The 18946-nt window shown below is 43.3% G+C and overlaps 1 protein-coding gene across 2 annotated transcripts; it reads right to left on the bottom strand.

The window, feature by feature from the left end:
• Positions 1–8935: 8935 nt before the first annotated feature.
• On the bottom strand, positions 8936–18823 carry NEFM (neurofilament medium chain). 2 transcript variants are annotated; one of them, XM_070952200.1, is made up of 4 exons: positions 17735–18823; positions 13323–13447; positions 10463–11082; positions 8936–10282 (listed from the first exon to the last, which is right to left on the bottom strand). In XM_070952200.1, the coding sequence occupies exons 1-4, from the start codon at positions 18821–18823 to the stop codon at positions 9372–9374; spliced, it is 2745 nt and encodes a 914-aa protein (XP_070808301.1). In that variant the 3' UTR covers positions 8936–9371. The 2 variants fall into 2 exon arrangements, with proteins under 2 accessions (XP_070808301.1, XP_070808300.1); XM_070952199.1 differs by having other exon boundaries at positions 8936–11082.
• Between the last annotated feature and the right edge of the window lie 123 nt (positions 18824–18946).

Here is an 18946-nt window from a genome sequence, read left to right as displayed (position 1 = left end):
GTTTCCCCAATTATTGGACTAGAGCAGTGATGGCGAACCTTTTCGGCACCGAGTGCCCAAATCGGAATGTGCGTGCATGTGTGTATGCCAGAGCCTGCCAGTGTGTACATGCCTGGTTTTTGGCCTTTTTGGGCTGAAAAATGGCCTGAAAAATGCCCAAAAAATGGCCTGAAAAGTGCCCCCAAAAATGGCCTAAAAGCAGCCTGAAAATGGCTAGAAACCAGAAGAGCAGCTGGCGATGGCACATGTGCCCACAGAGATGGCTCTGTGTGCCACTTTTGGCATGCATGCCATACATTCACCATCATTGGACTAGAGCCATGATGGCGAACCTGTGGCACGTGGAGCCATATCAGTGGGCACATGAGCTCAGCTCTGGCACACATGTGCATGCCGGCCAGCTGATTTTCGGGCCTTCTGGGCCCACTAGAAATCAGCTAACAGGCTGTTTCCGGCCTCTGGAGGGCCTCTGGGAGGGGGGGAGGTTGTTTTTGCCCTCCCTAGGCTTCTAGAAAGGCTCTGGAGCCTGGGAGGGCAAAAAGCAGGCCTACTGGGCCCACCAGGCCATCATGTGCCAAAAGCGGGGGAAGTGCGGGGGGGGTTGAGCACACATGCATGAGGGTGGGCCACATAGAATTATGGATGTGGGCACACGTGCGTGCAACTCCCCCGCACTTCCCCCACTTTTGGCACGCGATGGCAAAAAGGTTAGCCATCACTGGACTAGAGTGTCAGCCCTGGAGCCGTTTTCCCTCGGCACCTTCAGGGCTGCCACAGCGGAGATGAGTCAAGCTGTGGAGGTGGGATTTGAGACCAATTGACCATTGGATGATGATTGGATTGGACCATGTGATGGACTACATGAGCAGGGAAAAGAAAACAATACCTTTAACTAGAGGGAAACCCGAGGGGGGTTTAGAGTCGGGTTTCCCCAGATGTGCCAATAAGACATGCCTAATAAATCTATACTTTGAGGAACATGCCTGCCTTGGAGTTTTGATTCTGTTGGGTGTGTTACTTGGAACCCTGACATAGAGATCCTAATGTCTTGCTGTTGGCCATAATGGTTGTGTTTAGTGAGGGCGGAAACAAACACCCAAATGCTTAGCAGAATCTTACTGCTTAAGCTATTGTGTTCTGTCCCCCGTCCTCACACAGACAAATGCAATATCAAAGACGTCTGCCAATAATTTATTGTATAAACAGACCAGAATTCCTGCAGATGAGAGTTCTGGCAGCTAACTGTAAAACGCCTGCCAAGTCCAATTAGTAGTCCCAAAAAGCAGGAGAGGCCTTATCTGCAGTCCGTTTCCAGAGCGACAAATTATCCACAAGAGTTTAGTCCAAAATATATCTGAGCCGAAGTGCAGGATTCATGATGTGACTCTTTAGAGTTTAAACTTTTGTCTGTCATAAAGCCTGCCGAGCAATCACACCCCCTTTTATCCCTTGTGGGGTGTGGCTCAGTGACTCAGCTCAATCCCTGGCCCTCCCATGCCTCTTCCTTTGCTGCGCACGCTTCTCCCTCCGACGCTGCCTGGGATCAAGCCAGGATTCATCATTATCACTCTCTAACAATGGGTGCTCCAAAATGCCCTCCTCCTGGCCTTCGGATGGAACCTGAGGCATTGCCAGAGAGGAGGGTCCTGGAGAGGGAGGCCTTGTCAGTTCCTCCCCCTCACCTTCTGAGTCCTCTTCCTCCATGAGGACAGGCTCGGGAGTCGGAGTCACAACATATTGACCAATCACTGAAAAACAACACTAAATATTGGCTTAGAAAGTCAATACTGTAAATGCTAACCAATTTTCAATCGACTCTTGTAATTTGTTCATATCTTCCCAAAATCCAGTTCTTGCATTCATTTGCTTGAAAGAACAGATTCTTTATTTAGCAGCATGTTCCCCTTGAATTCAGTGCAAATAGCGCATGGGAGAAACCACCTTCCCTGTATCAAATATATTAAAAAATTCTTCCTTCCCTGTTTCATTTACAAGCTCCCTGTGACTTTTGTGGAATCAGTACTATAAACTGAAGGAAAGCTAAGCATCTCAAACAGAGGATAACCCAGGATTAGTTTTCCCCTGATGCAAGTATTATTCACTAGGAATATCCATTATGTTTTATGAACTCTGGAGTTGGACCAGGTTTCTTTTGACGCATAGCAACAAAAGAGAGGAGGAAACCAGCAACAGCAATTAAAAAAAGGGAACAGAGCATGGGACAACTCTGTTGGCTATTCAGAGGGCTACTTATTTATTTTTATTTATTTATTAGTTAGACTCCTATACCGCTTCAAAGTGCTTTACAGCCCTTTCTAAGCGGTTTACAAAGTTAGCATATAACATATAACATATTGCATATTAACATATTTCATTAGCATATTGCCCCCAACAATCTGGGTCCTCATTTTACCCACCTCGGAAGGATGGAAGTGTTGTGGCTCCGTTGCCTGAGCCTGGGCTATCGACAGATGCAGACTCTGAGAGTGAAGGGGAGGAGTTGGCAAGGCCTCCCTCTCCAGGACCCTCCTCTCTGGCAATGCCTCTGAAGGACACCGAAGGCCAAACGATAGGCTCAGAGCCAAGCATGTCCCCGCAGCCACAGGTGGACAGTGACGAGGAAGATAAGTGCTGGCTGGACCCTCAACAGAGGCGCAGGGAGAAGCGTGCACAGCAGAGGGGAAGGCATGCCAGAGATTAGCTGAGTCACTGGACCACACCCCACAGGGTATAAATGTGGGTGTGGTGGCCGGTTCAGTTTGTGACGAGCAAAAACTGGAAATACTCCATGATCTCTGCGTTACTGGACTTTGCCTGCTTTATCGGACTGCATTTGGACTAATCCTTGTATTATTGACACTCTGCCTGTTTTATTGGAATGCTGTGGTCTAATCTTTGTTTTGTGTGAGTAAAGTGTGAATTGGCAGCTAGCCACTGGGTTGCTGCCAGCTTTATCATCAAAGAGTTTTGTCGTGTGGCTTATTAACTCCAGGCCGTCTGTGGGGTGTGTGTGTGTGGTACGGGTACAGAACAGGAAGGCTGAGTCAACCTTGAGTTGATGAGATTTGATCTGCTGATCTGCTGAACTAGCAGTCAGCTGAAGTAGCTGCAGTACTGCACTCTAACCACTGCGCCACCTCGGCTCTCTACTTAGCAAATGGGAGGGGGGAGGGAGCAAAGCTGGCTGGGGAATTCTGGGAGCTGAAGTCCACCAGGCTTAAATTTGCCAAGGTTGGAGACCCCTGATCTAGATGGATTTTAGCTCTTAGACAAAAGGCAGGATGAACATCTAACAAGATTGGCTAAATGTCTACGGAGATTCTCAATCATCCAAGTCATGGTTATCCTAAAGGTGCTTTTTCAAAAGGCCACTGGACTTTCTTGGGTTTTTTTCCTTGAGAACTGAAGAAGCTTCTTGGATGAGAAGCAAAATGTTTTCAAGGAAAAAAAAAAGAAAGTCCAGTTTTGGAAAAGCACCTTTGGGATCTAGCAAATTGTGTGGTTGTTTGTCACTCATCTCAATTGCTGAGATAGGCAGACATACAAATTGAATGAATCAATAACAAATAAAAATGAATTATTTGCTTACTATTCATTTTCTGTTTTCTGAACAATTGTTCCCAAGGACGGCTCAATTGGTATGAAAGATAGTTTAATTTTATTGATTAATGTGCAAGCCTTTTGTGGGAGGCAAGATGCAAGGTTGGCATTTCCCCCCAATTTTTGTATACCAGAGTAGTCAATCAGATTCCTTTTTTTTTGGTAGTCCTGAATCTTTCTCAACTGCTGAAAAATAAATGGTGCAGTTTCGAGCTATCTAGAGGCCGATAATATATGAAAACTGCAGAGGAAAAACATATAAGACAGATATTGCCATAATACCAGAATAACATCTGAAAATCTTAGTTCCAGTGCATTCCATAACTTCTCCCAAAAGTGTTTTTTCAGGAAGCAACTGGACTTTGTTTTTCTTTGAAGATGTTTCGTTTCTCATCCAAGAAACTTCTTCATCTCTGACTGGATGGTTGGAATGGAAAGATTAATTAATTAAGTAATTAATTAGGAGCCTGGATAGCTCAGCAGACTAATGCATTGTAATTTAACTCCAGCTGTCTGCAATTAAAGTAAGTTCGAATCTCGCCAGGCTCAAGGTTGACTCAGCCTTCCATCCTTTCTAAGGTAGGTAAATTGAGGACCCAGTTTGTGGGGGCAATAAGCTGACTTTGTAAAAATATACAAAAGTATGAAGGCTATTGCTTAACGCACTGTAAGCTGCCCTGAGTCTCCAGAGAAGGGCGGCATATAAATCAAATAAAAAAAAAATTATATGCCGCCCCTCTCCGAAGACTCAGGGCGGCTATATATAATATATATATAATATATATTATATATTATATTATATAAGATTTATATTCCTTGCAGACAGCTGGTCATTTGCATACTTTTAGAGAGTCATTGAGGCCACTTGGAGGCTTGTCTGTGTCTTCAGGGTCACCGGAGTAGTGCAAATGGGTGTGGAGTTTTCTTGGAACTGCCAAATGGAGAACAAAGCGATCAGGACAAGATTCAGCAGTCCATCTGCATTTAAAAGACAAAGGCCACTCTTTTGAAGACAGCAAAGTCTATATTTTGGACAGAGGGGACTGCTGGTTTGAAAGAGGGGTCAAAGAGGCCATCTTTGTCAAAACTGAACAGCTCTCTCTCAACAGAGGGAGAAGGATATAACATCATGTACTGTTGTGGCCCGCCAGTGGCCTGCGCGGATCGTGGCTGATCCCAATGACGAGGAGGCCGGTGCTCGCGTCAGACAGTGAGGAGGCTGAAGAGGATGTGATGCCAGAGGCAGAGACTCAGCCTGGGCCTTCAGAACCTCCAGAGGCTCCTTCAAGTGGAGAGAGTGAAGTGGAGGAGCCTCTCCTCAATGCTCGAGCACGCAGGGCTGCCAAAAGGCAGGAGTGGCTACTCAGGAGGAGGAGGTCTCCTCAAGAGTAAGTTTTGAGGATAATTGGCCACTCCCTTAGCCTATTTAAGTCGCACGCAGTTAGTAATTTCTTGCTGGAAACAACATGTAATTATTACAGAGCATTTTGGAGAGTGAGTGTCTTATCATATTTTGTTTTCTGTGTTGGTTGCCAAACTTTGCTGGACTTTGTTTATTCTTGGTATGTTATAACTTTGATAAGGACCGTTGGTGTGCGTCACAATCCTTGGGAATCCAGAGCTGGGGCAGAACATGTACTTCCAGTCTACAATACAGTCTTTTCAGCAATTCCATACCCATTTGTACTATCCCTGAGGACAGAGATAAACCTCCAAGTGGCCTCAATGACTCCCTAAGGTACGCAAATGACCAGCTTTCTGCAAGGAATATAAATCTTTCCATTCCTCACCATCCAGTCAGAGCTGAAGAAGCTTCTTGGATGAGAAGTGAAACATCTTCAAAGAAAAACAAAAAAGTCCATTTGCCTTTTGAAAAAGCACCTTTGGGACAACCATGATCTGGATGACCGAGAATCTCCATAGACATTCCATAACTTATTTCACCTATTCTAGTGGTTCTAGTGGTTGAACATCATGTATTTGAACATCACGTTAGGCTTGTTGAATAATCATTCTGGTAGGTTGTCCTTGTGGAAATTCTTACTTCAACAATGCCAGAAAATTGGTTAATTCAGTAACCAATTAAGCCTGTTGACTAAGTGCAAGATAGTCCTCAAGGACAGTTGGTAACACAGTGGAACTATTCTATTGCATTTAGCTGCTATTGGTGGGCTTCCTAGAATTGTTCAGTTGGCCAACAGGCAAGCAGGATGCGGTATCAGATAGACGTTTGAGCCAATATAGCTCCATTCTTCTTAAATCATGATGTTTAGAATAGGAATATGCATTATTAATCCTATTTAGGACTCATGCTGAATGTCCAGAAAAGTTAAGTTCCTAGGATGGGTTCTGGTTTGTCCATGGTGACACAGAACTGTCAACTTGTCAAAAAACTCTCTTGGGTTTTGGTGTTCTTTTATAGAAGGTCTTCTTATCTCCTGGATCATTTTATGTTCTTTGAGTCGGAGCATCTCATTAATACTTCAGCTGGCATTTAATGTATTGATATTATTGAACAGCTAGTTAATGCTGAGTCATTTTTCCTCCCCACCCAAAGTATCTCAGAGGTTGAAGAAGTGATTAAAGAGGGAAACCATCTAAAGCAGTGTTTCTCAACCTTGGTCGCTGGACGATGTGTGGACTTCAACTCCTAGAATTCCCCAGCCAGCTGGCTGGGGAATTCTGGGAGTTGAAGTCCACACATCGTCCAGCGGCCAAGGTTGAGAAACACTGATCTAAAGTTTGGCAGTAAATTGGGTGCTTATTTTCTTCTAAAACATCTTGTTTCCAACAAAACCCCATATTAAGGTATCAAATCCCACCAATATCATGGGAATTGCAGTTCCACGCATTAGAATGGCTGGATTACAATTATAGTTTCCGTCGAAATTAAATCCTTTTTGTAACATCTTAGCAACGTGTACATCTTGGGGGGGGGGTCATTGTGAAACATCCTATCCTTATTGGAACTTGTATTCTCTTTCCCTTCAAGTTATCCAATGTTAGAATACAAAGACTGGTTCGCATTGTGTGCAAAGTTGTTCAAATTCCCCTTCACCATTAAAAGGATTTGGTTCAGGATGCCTTGCAAGCTTATCTATTTTCTAGTGGGCTCAATTATTCACTCCAAGGTGCACCTGTGCTTAAAAAAAGAACCAAATTCAGAATCCTTTGTAAAGCAATATTTTGGCTATGGACTTAAATCAGTGGTAAGTTGTCCCCGGTTCGGACCAGTTCTATAGAACCAGTAGTAAAACTAGTGGGAGGCTCCGCTCACTGACCCTGACGTCATCAGAAGTGATCCCGTTGCAAACCGGTAGGAAAGGTAAGTAGAACCCACCCCTGACTCAAATGATTATTTCATTTGTAATTCAACTATTGTGACCTAACAGCAGAAGGAAGAAATCTCTCAGGGCCAAATTATATATTATTTTAGAGCTAACCTCCCATGATTTTAAATTGGGTGTTTTAAATTTTTGGGTTTTAATTCGGGCCGGAATTATTTAATACTTTTAATTATTTTTAATTGATGTCTGCATATTTTTGTCTTTTTAATAGGCTGTACACCGCCCTGAGTCCTTCAGGAGAAGGGCGGTATAGAAATAAAATTATTTATTATTGTTAGGATATGGTTTGGGCCTAACAAGTTGTCCAGGCCATATATGTGTACTGTAACTTTAATGTGAATATGTATTATGTGACTTTAAGGTTTTTCCTGCTGATTTATGTGGCAAACAACTATTCATCTTCCCACTTGACGGACTTTTATTTTATTTTATTATTCATATTTCTATGCCGCCCACTCTCTGAGGACTCTGGGCGGCTTACACCAAAGACAGTATACTAAATAGCATATTGCCCCCTAACAATCTGGGTCCTCATTTTACCCACCTCGGAAGGATGGGAGGCTGAGTCAACCTTGAGCCGGTGAGATTTGATCCGCTGATCTGCTGAACTAGCAGTCAGCTGAAGTAGCTGCAGTACTGCATTCTAACCACTGCGCCACCTCGGCTCATGTTAGCCGATGTTGAGAGAGAAACTTTTTGCCGGGGCTGCTGGTGCTCCTAATAAAGGAATTTTTGAGTTAACTTGAGAGGGTTTGCCATGTTTGGAAAGCTGGGTCAGAAAAAAATATCCCTAATATTTGGGCCGGGTTGAGGACAAGCAGAGAATTACATTTCCTGTTGCAGGGATTTCCTTCCCATCTATGAACCCCAAAACTCCAAGTTGCAATGAAGACATTTAATTCCAAGAGCTACTGGGTTGTGTTACTTTTACTTTTAATTTGGGCTTTTGTCGCTGCAAAATGCCAGTGAGTTGAGCACTAAATATTCCTGCAGATGTGTGTGAATTGGGAGGGTGCAATTTTGAACGTACTTCTGCAATTTAGTTTTTCAAGTTCTCTGCTCTTAGATAACCGCAAAGACCTTACCGAGCCAGTTTTAAGTGGCCAGTTTTAAGTTTTTGGGTGTTATCATAAAAGAGGACCTGAGCTGGGGATTCTTCCACATTGCAGCCCTGGCCAAAAGGGCCCAACAGAGTTTATACTACCTGAGACTTCTCAGGAAACAACAACTGAATGAAAAACTGCTGGTAACCTTCTACCGCTGCAACATAGAGAGTATTTTAACTTACTGCACCTGTGTATGGATTTCCAATTGCACAGTGGCAGATAGGACAACACTCCAGAGGGTCAACGTCATTGCCCAGAGGATCATTCGTTGCCCTTTCCCCTCTTTGGAAGAGCTTTATAGCTCCCGTTGCCTTAAGAAAGTTCAAAACATTCTTAAAGATCCATCTCATCCTGGGCAACCTTTTTTTTTTTGAACTATTACCATCTGGCAGACGGTACAGGATAATAAAAACAAGGGCAAATAGGCTGAAAAACAGCTTCTCTCCCAGGGCAATAACGATATTGAATTCTACGGTATAGTGCAATATCGGGTTTTCAATTTCAATTATCTAGAATGCAAATGTTTGTTTGTATGTATGTTTGTGTTTTTATTTTTATAGTTATAACGTACACTGAAGACGGCATTTAATTTCGTTGTACCATGTGCAACGACGCTAAACTAAACTAAGCTAAGCTAAGCTAAGCTAAACCCTTAAAATGTTTTGACCTCGGAGAGAAAGCAAAGATTCCAGCCAACCAATTTCATTTCCAATATGACCTTTATTGAGCACAAACAGCTGTGACTGCTTAACATCAAACAACAAAAGGCTGCATACTGTGCATGTCAACGTAGGCTCTCTCACGGACAGAAGTCCATCTTAATTGCACCAGTGAGGTAAACATAATTGTTAAGTAGCTTAAGGCTAGGAGAAATTCAGGGTATTTTTATTTTTTTTTAAATTCATACTTTTGTTATTGTTTATTTGGCTCAGTTTATTTCTTTGCATAATACATCTGAAGACATTCCTCAGAAGCGTCCAAACAGCAGCTTAGGAAAAATTCAGCAACTTCCCCTGGAAGAGTAAACAGCTCATGCATGATTTTCAAAAATAAATAAATAAATAAATCCCCAAAGTTCTGCAGAGGGAGTGCACCGGGCTTACATGCATCCCCTCCCCAACCCCTGGGTCTGGTATGGCACAGAAATCATAAGTATATCAGAAGAAAGGAAAACCAACAGTCCTTTTGGAGATGCCATGAGAGAACTCGTTCTGCTGAGAAGCCGCCACTTTCATGCAATTTTTTTTTTTGCAGCTGTCGTATGGCTTAACCTTTTGCACCGATCCAAGCTCTTTAGAGAAGGGAGAAATGATTGACTTTAGTCACCGTTTTCCTTGATTTCTTTGACTATGGCGTGTGAAGAAGTCACCTTCTCCACCGTCTTGGTGGACACCAGTTTCTCGGCCATGGTGTCGTCGTGTTCTTCCGTCTTCTGGGTGACGGTGACAGACTTGGTGATGTAGGTGGTGGTGCCGTCATCCTCGCTGGTGAACTTCTCGACTTTTTTTGTCACCACGACTTTCTCTTCACTCTTCCCCTTCTTCTCCTCCTCCTCAGAGGGGCTCACATCCAGACCGTTGGTGATGACGCCTTTATCTTCTTCTTGCTTTGAGTCGTCTTCTTCCTCCCCCTTATCGTCAACCTCCCCGTTGACTGCTATGTCTTCTTTAGTGGATTCCTTGGAAGCTTTTTCTTTTGATTCTTTTTCTGCACCAACGGTGGTTGCCTTGGTGGTGGAGATGACCTCTTCCACATCTTTCACTGGTGAGCTTGGCTTTTCAGGAGAAGCAGCCTTCTCTGGAATCCCTGCCTTCTCTGGAGTGGCTGCCTTCTCTGGAGTCCCTGCTTTCTCTGGAGATGAAGCCTTCTCTGGAGTCCCTGCTTTCTCTGGAGATGCAGCCTTCTCTGGAGTCCCTGCCTTCTCTGGAGTACCTGGTTTTTCTGGAGCTCCAACCTTCTCTGGAGTCCCTGCCTTCTCTGGTGAGGCTGCTTTCTCTGGAGTCCCTGCTTTTTCTGGAGAGGCTGCCTTCTCTGGAGTCCCTGCCTTCTCTGGAGAGGCTGCCTTCTCTGGAGTCCCTGCTTTTTCTGGAGTTCCAGCCTTCTCTGGAGTCCCTGCTTTTTCTGGAGTCCCTGCTTTCACTGGAGAGGCTGCCTTCTCTGGAGAAGCTGCCTTCTCTGGAGTCCCTGCTTTTTCTGGAGTCCCAGCCTTCTCTGGGGAGGCTGCTTTCTCTGGAGTCCCAGCCTTCTCTGGAGTCCCAGCCTTTTCTGGGCTTCCTGCTTTTTCTGGAGATCCTTTGTCTGGAGTGCTCGGTTTTTCAGGAGATGCTATTTTTGCTGGGGATTCTGCTTTTTCTGTTTCTTCTTCTTCTGCTGCCTTGCCCTCTTGATCACCCCCTTCGTCTTCTTTACTTTCTTCTGTCACAGGTGATTTGGGGGGTGATTTGGGAGGAGATGTTTTCACCTTTTCTACCTTCTCTGGTGCAATGACTTCTTCTACATCTCCTTCAGCCTCTTCTGCTACTTCAGGTTCAACTGCCTCAGCTTCTCCTTCACCTGCTTCTTCTTCACCTTCTTCTTCACCTTCTCCCTTTTCACTTTTTTCTTCTTCTTTTTCTGATCCTTCTTGTGCCTCATCAGATTTTGCACCTTCATCATCTTCTTCCCCTTCTTCTTCTTCTTCCCCTTCCTCTTCTGGGGCTGCAGCTGCAACTTCAGCCTTTTCCTCTGCTATAATTTCCTCTTCTAGAATTTCTTCCTCTTTTTCTTCACCTGCTAGAGTTTCTGCAGCCAGTTCTTCAGCCATGGCTTCAAGAGCTTCATCCAGTTCAGTTTTCTCATCCTCTACTTTGGTCTCTTCAATTATTTCTTCTACAAACTTGTGTTGGACCTTTAATTTTGGTGGTTCAGCTTTTGATTTCTGTATTTTGGTGGTTGATATTGTTATGGAAGGTTGCCTATGTGTGAATGTTGGCCCAGTGATGCTTCCAGAAAAGGCACTAAATCTTGTTTCTTCACCCTCAAGAAGTTTCCTACAGAAATAAGAGGGAAACTGTGAATAGGCATCACTAATATCTCAAGACAAAGGTGTGCATGCATATGTGTGCATATAGCAACAGCACTTAGATTTATATACCACTTCACACTCACTTTACAGCCCTCTCTAAGTGGTTTACAGAGGCAGCATATTGACCCCAACAATGTATTTTACCAACATCAGAAGGATGGAAGGCTGAGTCAACCTTGAGCCGGTGAGAATCAAAGCCTTGGCAGTCAGCAGAATTAGCCTGCAATACTGCATTCTAACCACTGCACCACCACTGCTCCTTGTATACACCCTCCTGTATACATCCAAAGACAGATGGACATCTCTGTAAGAAGCTGAAATAGGTATTCTCTCTTTAATAAAGAGAGCAGTGGCATTTTACGCTCCTTAATATTCTCTTTCTGAACCACTTTGCTTATATGAGTGGAAGAGATATGATTGGTCAGTAACTTCCAATTCACATCCTCCTCTCAGGATTAAGAAATATATTTATTTATTTATTTATTTATTTATTATATTTCTATACCGCCTTTCTCCCGTAGGACTCAAGGCGGTGTACAGTCAAGAAAAATATAGACACACAAACATTATAAAATTGCTAATTAAAATTATTACTTAGTTTACTTTTTTTATTATTACTCTATTATATAGAGGAAACAACCACCAGCTTACATCTGCATAATTTATATCTCCATTTTCCAGATTATGTATATTTCTGAGAGATCATTCACGAATATAAAGAGGAGTCTACTTTTAGAAGTAGTGAGTATTTTATAAGTATTGTATAGCTTTTAAAGAACCTTGCATTGGTTTAAAAAGCTGTTGCATGAACTGGAATGCAGATTAGGCCCACTGACCAATCTACAGTTTTTTTATATCAGTGACAGTACGCTTAAAATATAGCTGAACTGTGCCCTTTACACATTTTTTTTCCTTTTTGTAGTAAACTCATAATACCTACAATTGTTGCTATTTTCCTCGTGAACAGTTAGTTAGCAACTTTGAATGCCAATTTCTGTAGTAAACTAATAATACCTACAATTGTTGCTATTTTCCTCGTGAACAGTTAGTTAGCAACTCTGAATGCCAATGACTGGAATTTCTAACTACTGTTTGCAAATAGTACTCCATGTGCTAAATTAATCCTTTTGTCATTGAAGTGAACAAAAATTTTGAATCATTTAAGATGAAAGGTATGATTTTTCTTAAGAGCAATTTCCTTTGCATACATGCACATTAGCACATTCTAACACTTTCAAAACAGATCTATGTTGGAAATATTTAAACCCAAGGAAGTTTAAATATTTATTATTATGACTTATTATTATAGAATTAAAATCTCTTCTTGGATAAAAAAAAAATACAGGAATACAGTATCCAGTAGCAGATCCAACTATCAAAATAAAAAAAAAATCCTTTATTTGTAATCAGATATAAATGTTTAATGTAGACAACAAGGGCCAATTGCACTATTTGTTTGGAAACTTGTGGTCAAAATAGTCTCCAAGATTAACAATCTCCTGGAGCTTGTTTATTCTGATTTTTGGAAAAATCCCAAATAATCCTAATAATAATAATCCTAATCCTAATAATAATAATAATAGTTCAATAGCAATGACATAATGATAGCTACGATACTGTGAAATTAAAAATGAAAACAAAAAAAAAACTTTGAAAGTTTAATATTTTTCCTTTGGGAGTTTCTAAAGGTGTTTAAAAGAAGAAAACCTTCCATTCTGGGCTGCAACAGCTACATTTTGTAAGCAACAAAACGAGAAAGGGAAAAAATGAAATTCAAGAAACAGCAGCCACTACGAGTCTACTCATTTCAGCAAGGACTGTGTTAATATGGTAGTTCCAAAGCAAGACGCTGCTACTCAAATATAATTTTGGTTGATTTCAGCAGGAAATAATTAATAATTACACTTAGGACAAAAGCATAGTCCATTGAAAATCACAGTTGATCTCTTTCAAGCCAAGAAATGTTCCATCAAAGGAACTTTGATGGAACATTTCTACTTCTACTTACACAGAAAACAAAGTTACTTAAGAAGGCAAAAATCATGATTAGTTGGCCAGGTATCAATTCAAAGAGTGCTAAAATGCCAGCAAAACTCCCTGCTAGCAGCCACAGTGTATCCTCTGTTGCAATCGAGTTGTGCTGCAGCTAAAAATGTCTGCCATAGAAATGCCTGTCTGGTTATATCTGCATTGCGTTTTCCATACCTGTAAGCAGCAATTTCAATATCGAGAGCCATCTTGACATTCAGGAGGTCTTGGTATTCCCTCAAATGACGGGCCATCTCCCACTTGGTACCTCTCAGCTCATTTTCAAGCTGTTGGATGGTATCCTGCAACCAAGACATAGATGGTTCTTGAGGATGGGTACAAAAATCTCAGGCACAGTTGGATACGGGGGCGGGGGAATTGAAGGAGAAAATGAAGTGGGGAAGATGACAAACTAGAAACAGAGATAAAAACAACCAGATTGAAAGTAGAATTAAAGGATAATGAATTCACAATCTTGACCAGAATTACTCTTAAGAACTAATGGTTTGTTTTTTTTTAACAGCTGAGATTTTCAAAGTTAAGAAGCAATAGATTGAAGAAAATCCTAGGATGCTATTATTCGTTTGTAGAAAAAAATCCTTGCTGGAGTATCCCTTTTATTAAAATTTTTTTAAGAACTATTTCTAAAAATCGAAAAGTTCTTTTCCAACCTGGCACTCTCTAAATGCTTTGGAGGACAATTCCCATCAAGTCCTGTAGTTGGCCAAGCTGGCTAAGGCAGATGGGAATTGCGGTCTGTTGAAGGCTCCAGGCTTAAAAAAAAAAAAAAAGGCTGAACTTAAAAATATCAACATTCTGATGGTTATCTTGGATTTAGTTTTCTTTTATAAATCATGCCATTTTTGTGGAAATAAATGTTGGCGGTTTGAGAATTAGAATCATCTCATTTGGGCAAGAAAGTGGCCTAAATCTTCCCCCTTTTAATGTGGAAATTTTAAATTTGTTTTAATTATAGGGTTATGGGTAAGGCGTTTTAAATTGGGGAGCCATTTTGGATTTAATTTTGTTTTAAATGTATTTTAATGTTTATATTGTATGTTTTTTAATCTTGGCTGTTCACTGCCCCGAGTCCTTCGGGAGAGGGGCGCTATAAAAATTTAATAATAAATAAAAAAAAAAAAGTGGCATCTTGAAAAAACTATATCTTTTCTAACAACAAAAATGCCTGTAACTTATTTGTACTGTGTACAGTATATACACTTCTCTGAGTCAGCACTGACTTGCCTAGTTTAGTCCCTGAAGTTTTGTTGGCAAAATTTTGGAAGTGGTTTGCCATTGCCTGCCTCCTAGGGCTGAGAGTGAGTAATTGGCCCAAAGTCACCCATTTCTGCCTGGTCTCTAGCTGGGTGACTTAACCACTAGACCAAACTGATGTTCTGCAGCAAAGTATTTAAGATTATTTATGTGCTGCAGCTAAAATGCTTAGCCAAGATGCTTAAAAAAAAAAAAAGTCGGCTTTGACCTGAATAGTGAGAAGTTACTCTTTTTCCAATATTCGTTCAGCCTTCTGAAAAGGATCTTTATCCAAAGATCCTCTGGAATAGCATTTCAATGACAGCAAGAAAAGGTAATTGAGCAGAGTGGATATCACCAGCAATCTTTCCTTCTGCTCTCTGCAGTTCAGTTTTGGCAAGCTGGATGATGCAGCAGAAGTAGTAATTATATCCTAATCAAATCCCAAGGAATTTAATACAGGTTAATATTAAGTCTTCAGAACTCATGCAAACAATACGGTACTTAACGCACGAGACATATTTTCCATGTCTGTAAGATTTTTACTAGAAAAACATTTGGGCAAATAGTTTGGGAAATCTCTGCAACCAGGCTCTTCATGGTGTTCAGATAATTCCAGCAGTGCAAGAGATTTTCCCTGGGAAATCCCCAATGAACGTGACATGGCTTTTAAGTTTGCATTACAAAATGAATTTTCGGCATATAAAGAAAGCTGGTGCTATTAAGTGTTGAAACCTTTGCTCTGCATTGGACACTGCAGGTATACATTCCGTCACTGTTTCTATTAGGCATTTCTGCAATGACCAATTTTGCAGCTGCAAGGGAGATGACACTGCATCAATTTCTAAAATACCGGTAAGCCGGATGTTAAACTATCCCCAGAAACAGAGCCTATCTGATCTGCTTGCTGACTGAGGTTTAGCCTAGGTTTAAAAGATTACATTTCTTTTTGTAATGCTCAATGTCACCCAAGAGGAATTTTTTTAAAAAAGAAAAAAGCTTCCTTCTGATGCCAGCCAGACAACTTTATGACTTTTGATGCTGGAAAGTTCTGCATTGCAGAACCTTGGAGTGGGTTGGACAGGATAAGACCGATGGACTTCTTTCTGGATTTTTCTTTTTATCTTCTTCCTAAAAGTTAATTCAGGGAAAAGTCATTGAGATTTGCAGTGTCTGCTTTCCAAACAGCCTGACTGGAGATGATTAACTGGATCTGAAATAAAAAATAGCAACATGGATTTTTTCACTGAGTCTGCTTAGAGATTGGCTGAGCAGGTATACCTTCTGCATTGCAGGCAGTTGCCTTCTAAAAGCAAATGTTACTCTTTCGTTCAAAAAAGAACACCCACTGCACAGCACAATGACTGTCATTTTCAGTCGTAATGAGCTATCTTGCAACTGTCTCTTCCGATTCCTGCTGAGTCATCAGCCTGCAGATGGATTTTTGGGAAGCAATAAGGAAGATAACTCTGCCACTCTAGAAATGTTGGTTTTTCTATGGCAGGTATGCTTAAAGCAAAGCTTTACAATGCAAATTGTTCCCTCCAATCCTTTTATTTCCCCCTTTCCCCATTTTATAGCCTCTTTGGGTCTGTAGAAAAAATAAATACAAGAATAGAGCATTCTTGATTTGTTGCTTATTTCAACTCTTCCTTCCTTTAAAACTGTTAATGGAGTTTTTTTTTTTTTAAACCCACCTTGTAGGACATGGCTTACAACCCAGATGATTTGCAACCCCGACACAGAATCATATTTGATGCCCAAGCATAAAACATGAAGTAATTATCAGTGCTGACAACTTAAAAGAACACCATTCACAAGTGCTTTTCTTTTTCTCCCCAAATGGGCAAAAAATGTCCATTTTTTGGATACTGTTAGAGAGGCAGGCTTGATTAAGCTTATTAGCAATTAAGGAGAGCCACTGAACATTATTAAATTTTATTCCTTTTGCATAATGAATCTCTCCTATTTTTAAAACTGATCCTGTGGAAGGTGGGGCTTGGATCAATATTAGTAACCCTTAGAAAGAAATAGGAAGTTGAATTAACTTTGAAGTCAGTTCCACAGCTTTCTTTCCATACATTTTTCCCTCTGGGCTAATAGTATTTGGAAATGGATTGCTGGAACCAATTTTCGTTCACCAATCCCTTTTTAGCAGCTGCATTTTGAGAGAGAAAACCCCAAGAATTGCATTTCTTTTTATCCCAAGTATCTTCTGATCCAGCACGAATTCTATTTGGATGGAGATCACTTGCATATTCTTCTCAACGTGTGCATTGTTGAATGGCCTGAAATAAAAGTATGACTTTTTTTTTTTAAAAAAAGGACTCGTGCACCTTATTTTTGTCATGAGTTTTGAAGTGCCATTTCCTGTTCCAATCGCCCCATTCTCGGTTACAAGAAGAGCATCTCTTGAGGTTCTACATAATACAAGAATGTCTTCTTCCTCCTTGCTCCATTTCCCCCCTCCCTTTTGTGGCATCCCTCAAGAAGCTGTACAAGGGTCTCCTCTCTCTGCACCACTGACAGAAATCCTTGGGCTGGCACACTCACACTTCCTATTGGTGGAAACTGCCCCCCCCCAAAAAAAGACATTGGAAGGAGGCCAGGAAGAATGGAAAAGCAAGAGGCATCTCACAGAAGTATTGCGACATGTGATCTATTCCCAAATTTCCCTAAAGAGAAATTTTTGTCTGGGCACTCCCATTTTATAAATGGGATTTTCCTTGGAGCTATACACTTATGGATTCCACTTTGGCTCAAACTGCCAAGTCCCAGACTTGCAACTGGGACGTCATAAGGGCTCTCCCATTTAGTAGGGATGGTTGAGCTAATGAGGGAGGGAGAGAGAGCTTACCCTCCCCCCTCCTTGCCTGCCCCTCCCAATTCCATTATGCCTGAAAGCTGGCAAAATCCCCATTTGACTGTGGGGGGTGGGGGCTCTTCCTGCCCTAGATCCACTCCCAAAGCCCTAACGTTAAAGCTGAACCCCCACCCCCATGTTAACTTCTTTCTCATGAAGGTGGGTCCATCGATCCATTATCACAGTTTCATATCATCATAGTTTAACATAGACAGGATGGGATCTTTCTTCTCCTCCAGTTGGCATAAAGACCTACTGCTTTGTCATTTCCCAGTTCCACTCCCCCGCCACGCCCCCTTTGATCTAATCTTCATTTATCCACGCATAGGAGGATCCCTCCTCCTTCATTCCACCCCTCCCCCTTGTGGCAATCCCCAGCGGGGTTCTACAAGCTCCAAAGACCCCGATCCAGGAAGAGTTCCCCCCCCACTCCCAGCCTGCCTGAGATCATCTATCCGAGCCCCCTGCTTACATGGTAAGAGGAGAGATCCTGGTTGTGGCGGTCCTCAATGTCGTTGAGCTGGCGCTCCAAGGACTCCTTCGTGCCGCGGACGGATTCCAGTTCGATGCTCTTGACCTGGAGCTGCCGCCGGTACTCGGAGATCTCTTCCTTGGCCGAGCGGATGGCTTCTTTGTTCTGCTCGGCGGCTTCGGTGAGCTTGGAGTAGCGGCACTTGAACCATTCCTCGGCCTGGAGCATGTTCTGGTCGGAGTGGCACTCGAGCTGGGAGCGGATCTCCTTGAGGGCGGCCGAGAGGTCGGTCTTCAGGTAGTCCTTGCGCTCGACGGGGACGTGCGAGGCTTGGATCTGGGCCAGCAGATCGCCCACCTCTTCCTCGTGGTTGCCCCGCAGGAAAGCCACCTCGTCCAGCAGAGACTGCACCTTCTTGTCCAGCTCCACCTTGACCATGGACGCCTCCTCCATGTCCTTCCGCAGGGCGCGGGTGATGGCCTCGGCATCCTCGTGGAGCCGCGCCTCGTCCTCGAAGCGCTCCTTCAGGCGCTGGATGTCCTCCTCCAAGTGCTCCGAGTCGAGCTGCAGCGCCGCCTTCTCGTGGTTGACCTGCTCCAAGGCAACGCGGAGCTCGCGGAGCTCGTGCTCCAGGGCGACGCCCAGCTGCGAACGGCCCACCTGCTTCTGCCGCAGGGCGGCCAGCTCGGCCTCCAGCTCCTTGTTCTGCTGCTCCAGGGAGTGCACCTTCTCGATGTAGCCGGCGAAGCGGTCGTTGAGCCCCTGCAGCTGCTCCTTCTCGTTGGAGCGGCTCAACTTCAGCTCCACCGTCCCGCCTCCTCCTCCTCCGCCGCCGCCTCCGCCGTTGAAGAGCGACGACTGGCTCAGCTCGAGGCTCTCGGTGGAGCTCAGCACCGTCGAGCCGTAGGAAGTCCGCCCCGGCCCTACATTGCGCTTATAAGCCGACGAGGCCGGGCTGGGCGAGCTCCGGGACCAGGACTGAGAACGGAAGCCGCTCGACGGCGACCCGCTGGCCCGGCTGAAGGTGGTGCGGCTCTCGGCCATCCGCCGGTAAGACGGGTTGCTCAGCGGCTCCAGCGTGTAGCTCATCTTGGAAGACTTAGAGAAGAGGCGCCTCGGGCGGGTTTTCCCGGCAGCGGACGGCTCTGGAAAAGCGGCGCCTTTTATATCGGAGCCGCACATTGGCTCCGGAGGGGGCGGGCTGGCCGGTAT

This window comes from Pituophis catenifer, unplaced genomic scaffold (genome assembly GCF_029215685.1).
Source record: "Pituophis catenifer annectens isolate HBS135680 unplaced genomic scaffold, rPitCat1.0.hap2 SCAF_12, whole genome shotgun sequence".
In the NCBI taxonomy this organism is placed as follows: domain Eukaryota; kingdom Metazoa; phylum Chordata; class Lepidosauria; order Squamata; family Colubridae; genus Pituophis; species Pituophis catenifer.
The sequence above is the reverse complement of the archived record's forward strand: the minus strand, read 5'-3'. Positions and strand labels throughout refer to the sequence as shown.

Coding starts and splice junctions, on each gene's coding strand:
- NEFM (XM_070952199.1), bottom strand. CDS start 18,823: ATGAGCTACACGCTGGAGCCGCTGAGCAACCCGTCTTACCGGCGGATG. Junction 13,448..17,734: donor AGGATCTCTCCTCTTACCAT/GTAAGCAGGGGG, acceptor TCTTGGTTGCAG/GATACCATCCAACAGCTTGA. Junction 11,083..13,322: donor ATTGAAATTGCTGCTTACAG/GTATGGAAAACG, acceptor TTATTTCTGTAG/GAAACTTCTTGAGGGTGAAG.